Source organism: Durio zibethinus, chromosome 13 (genome assembly GCF_047325235.1).
Source record: "Durio zibethinus cultivar Kanyao isolate XHJ-2024 chromosome 13, ASM4732523v1, whole genome shotgun sequence".
Classification (NCBI taxonomy): Eukaryota; Viridiplantae; Streptophyta; class Magnoliopsida; order Malvales; family Malvaceae; genus Durio; species Durio zibethinus.
Window position 1 is genome coordinate 1,769,135 of NC_143174.1, and position 3,106 is coordinate 1,772,240.

At 28.3% G+C, this 3,106-nt stretch overlaps 1 protein-coding gene across 1 annotated transcript; it reads right to left on the reverse strand.

Moving 5' to 3' along the window:
• LOC111303662 (uncharacterized) lies at nucleotides 1-856 on the reverse strand. Its single transcript, XM_022900082.2, has one exon. The coding sequence runs from the start codon at nucleotides 662-664 to the stop codon at nucleotides 80-82; it is 585 nt and encodes a 194-aa protein (XP_022755817.2). The 5' UTR covers nucleotides 665-856; the 3' UTR covers nucleotides 1-79.
• Between the last annotated feature and the right edge of the window lie 2,250 nt (nucleotides 857-3,106).

The following is a 3,106-nucleotide window of genomic DNA, read 5'->3' on the forward strand; positions in this document are numbered from 1 at the left end:
ATTAATCATCCAAAAAAAAAAAAAAAAACAAACAAACAAAGGGAGGGAAAAAAAAAGTACCATGATAATTTTTTCGAATTTAAAAGAACTTTTTGGTAGTCATTGGTGGCGATGAATCCTGAGGTTCAGGCCCCAGTCTGAGTTCAAGGTCCAACTCCGACCCTGATGAACCCTGGTTTGATGAGAAGTCTTTTTCAGTGCCCCCTTGAACTTGACTGCTCGGATTTTGATCTGTTATTGATGGTTTTTCATCAAACAAAGGCAGTTGCCTGATTTCTCCAACATGGCAGGCGGTTTTGGTTCTTTTATTATCATCGTCGTCGTCATCGTCCTGAATAACCCAAGGCCACCTTCCAGGGCTGCTTCTGTCTTGAGTAGACCTGGAATCAGCTATAGACTTTACTGTTGTCCAGCTCGGATGGTTCGGAGAATACGAGGGGATAATCTTTGGAATGTCCAAAGATTGTTGAGTAGTTTCACTTGGTAAAGCTTGTTTGAGCTTGGCTTTGTCTCTGCGATGAATATTCATGTGGCCTCCCAGGGCTTGTGCATTGGAGAAACCTCTCTTGCAAAAGGTGCACTTATAGGACCTTGCAGGGTTTGCTTCTTGTTCATCCGAGGATTCCTGGTCTGGCTTTTCTAGTGCAGGCTGATCAGTCTCCATTAATTCAAGCACTTTAAGAGAAAGATCGAGAGAGAGAGAGAGAGAGACGGACTAAGTCAACTCGAAGATAGCGAAGGTGTTTTCATATAAATGGAGGCCTGCAATCGTCAAGACTACAAATGAAATGATCTGTAACTTTCTGGATTTGGACAATCTCAATTCCACTGAAGGACAAATGTAAAAATTTTTATATATTTGGTAATGAAAGGAAAGACATTGGGCGGTGTTTATTTGTCTTTAATAAATTAAATTTGCTTAAATAAATTTTTTTATTATTTCAAGTTATATAACAAAAATGATAAGAGATGAATATTGAATGCATTAACACTTAAGTTTGAATTCTTTCAGGATTTTTCGTTGATAGGCAATTTTTAAATTAAAAAATTTTGCGAGTGAAAATTTAATAAATTCATAAATTTCAATTGAATTGATGATTTATTTTAATTTTAAAAATAAAATAATTTATTCTGCTTCCAAACTTTCATAGACAAAAATAAATAAATAAATAAATAAATAAATAATTGGTGGATAAACCGGAGTGATCCTTGCAATGTTTGACTTGTTGGTACATGTTTAGGGTAAAGAATCTATGCTAGATCTCTACAATAAATAAATGTTACCAAAGTTAGACTTAAAAATAAAAAATAAATAAAACATGTATTAATCTCTTAATATTATATGTATAATTAAAAATTTATATTGATAATGTATCAAATACTAATTTACATGCAAATCAATATATCATTACTACCTCAAAAGAGATAAATGTGAAAAAAACAAAAGGAGGTGAAATGAATAGTATTTTAGAAATCATACAAATTTAGCTTTTGGATGCCATTATTAATTCAATAATATTTTTTTTTCTTAGTTTTAAGATGGAATTAGTCTTTCAAAAATAATTGTTGAGATTCAAATTAATCTTATTAGCTTTGAAATTTCTTTCTTATATCATTATTGCTATTAGCTTTTATATTAATAAGTAAAAAATATACATTGAAATAGGAACAAACAATATGACAAGATCTCATCACCCCCGAATCAAAACTTCTTAGTTTCTTATAAAGACTTCCATCACTAATAATTCTCCAAATGTCACACACATAATGTTTGCAGATAAACAACATTAAATCTATGGATAGAAAAATAAAATTAAAAAAAAAACAATATTAAACATAAAATATGTGTATTTAAACCTCTTATTATTATTAATTTTTAAATATAACTTTTAAGATATCTATATTCATGATACATGGATCCCATAATTCATAATTTTTTTTTCTTTTATACTTGAAATTATTAAAAATTAAATTTTAATGGCTAAATTTAAAATTTTAACATTTTACCAATAGATAATACAATTATTAACATAATTCATAAATTTTCATTAAGAGTGACAATGTCAAATTATCAAATTGACAAATTCTTATTTCCATATTAATTACTAAATAGGAATTTCCAATGTCAAGTTATCAAATTGACAAATTCCCATTTCCATATTAATTACTAATTAGGAATTTTCAATGTCAAATTATCAAATTGACAAATTCCCATTTCCAAATCGAATTTTCAATGTCAAATTATCAAATTGACAAATTCCCATTTCCAAATTAATTACTTATTAGGAATTTCCAATCCATTATATATACATATATATATATATATATATACACACTAATTAGGGCATTGAAAAAGCATTTTAATTTTTCTATTTTCATGGTGGAAAGATGAGGATACTTTCTCTTACATTAAACAAACTTTGTTGGCTACCTGAATTTCAACAATTCTAAACATTAATTTTGCCTACATAAATTTGGCCGCCCATCGTTGCCAATGCCAAGCCAGTCCATACTCCATATGTATGTGCTTAACCTTGTGGGATAGACCATAGAGCAACACAGATGGAAGCTGGCTAGGACTAAGATAACACGTGCCAGCCGCCTTCTCCACCCTTGTAACCCAACCTTTCCCCCTTTGCCACGTGGAAATCTACAAGATTATATATATATATATATTTATATCCAGACTTTTTATCAGTTTTCATAAAAAGTCATATTAAGGCAGGATGATAAATATTTTATAAAATACGTTAATTTTTATATTTTTGTTTCATGACCTATATATATATAAAGAAATTATCACAAACTAGAGTTTTTAGATACTACAAACTGGATCAATAAGATTACGAGTTTTTAGATACTATAATCTGGATTAAAAGGATTACATATATTTTTTAAGACATAATAAAAAAATTAAAAATATAAAAAATATATAATAATTTTTTAATTTCATTTGTAAAATTAAAATTGTTATTATCAATATGTAAAAATTATCAAACATGTAAGTATAGATTACTTAACAAAACAAAAAAAAAAGTTTATAGAGTACAATTGTGGCATTTAAATTGTGGTACGTTTTTTTTTTTTTTTTGTAAATACAGAAAAA